Source organism: Morus notabilis, unplaced genomic scaffold (genome assembly GCF_000414095.1).
Source record: "Morus notabilis unplaced genomic scaffold, ASM41409v2 Scaffold991, whole genome shotgun sequence".
Classification (NCBI taxonomy): Eukaryota; Viridiplantae; Streptophyta; class Magnoliopsida; order Rosales; family Moraceae; genus Morus; species Morus notabilis.
Genome location: NW_010366779.1, coordinates 75430 through 76760, shown reverse-complemented (window position 1 = coordinate 76760; position 1331 = coordinate 75430). Strand labels below are relative to the sequence as shown.

The following is a 1331-nucleotide window of genomic DNA, read 5'->3' as shown; positions in this document are numbered from 1 at the left end:
AAAAAAAAAAAAAAAATTCTTCATTTATTTTTAAAACGGGAAGTCAAAGTGACAAGTTTCTTTGAAATCACCCTAATGTGTGGTCTTGGTGTTTTGCGTCTATCGATCTCAATCCATCGGACCTTTTCTAATTGTGGAGGAAGAGCCATATGTGTTTGGTACAATTTGATATTTCTATTTGGGCTTTTGTTTATGGAACTTGCTACATTTTTTTAAAGAAACATTTCATTTGAATTTAATGGTGGAACTTATTATTTTGGAGTTGAGTCTTCCTTTATGTTGAGGTACTTTGTACCGTAATTAGTAATTTTATTTTATTTTATTTCCAATGCAATTAAAAGAATGGAAAAAAAAATGCTTGAAGGGGTTAATCAAAGCACATTGGCATAGATAAGTTCATACTTACACGACAGTTAAGATTAAACCAGAGGTGTCTTTCGTCTGCATGATTAACACGGCAACGTACGTTGTCAAATGTAAACTAGTTAGTTTCTTTTCCATATGATACGTTTGGTGCTAGGGATATATTAATTGGACAAAACAAAAAAAAATCTACGTCATACGAGCAATAATTCATAGCTTGCATGTGTTATAACGACTCAGGTGATGTACATTGTTTTGTTAATATCTCAGAAGTCAATGTAAACGAGTTGCTCAAGAACCCGCTAACCTAGAAATTTGACTTGGGATAAGTCGATACAAAGACTAACTTAATTTGACTTACCTATCAACTCCAGTACCACTCTGAAAAACTCTCGAGACGCCATTTGTGTTAAGCATCCACAATTTTTGTAATATAAATATACTTATATATCTTATCGTATAAAACTCACTCTTTATTATTAATATGCAGTTTAGCACCATTGTACTCAATAGTGTGATTATGTTCACATAGCACATACCATACATGCATGCTCCGTTGCATGGCGAGTTTTTTTTTTTTTTTTTTTTTCTTTCCTCCATTGGCTGCTAATTAGGTATATATGGTTGTGTTGTGTTCGGCCTAAGCACTTCCATTAATTATGTTAAGAGTTGGAATGAAAGAATATTCAAATTTAAATTACCTACGTTAAACCATTAAAGTCAATTTGATAAGCCGTGATGTTCTCTATCATGAATAGTTAAGACTTTTTTTTTTTCAACGGGTTACTAGTATCGATGGATCACATTTGATTCCAATGCCCTTTTTGAAGTTGTTTTCTAGTGGATTGGTCATAAGTTAATTTTTGACGAAGTAGATTGATCATAAGTTGGTGAGGAAATTGATGCGCAAGTTGGTGAGGAAATTGATGCGCACCACCGACCACGTATCCTGTTTACTGGTTCATAAA

The 1331-nt window shown here is 33.1% G+C and overlaps 1 protein-coding gene across 1 annotated transcript in view; it reads right to left on the bottom strand.

Moving 5' to 3' along the window:
* Positions 1 to 780, bottom strand: part of LOC112094087 (squalene monooxygenase-like) — a 7161-nt gene extending 6381 nt beyond the window's left edge. Inside the window, exon 1 of the mRNA XM_024174148.1 lies at positions 725 to 780. Coding sequence (XP_024029916.1) covers positions 725 to 780 — 56 coding nt within the window. The remainder of the gene's footprint in view (positions 1 to 724) is intronic.
* Positions 781 to 1331: the final 551 nt, after the last annotated feature.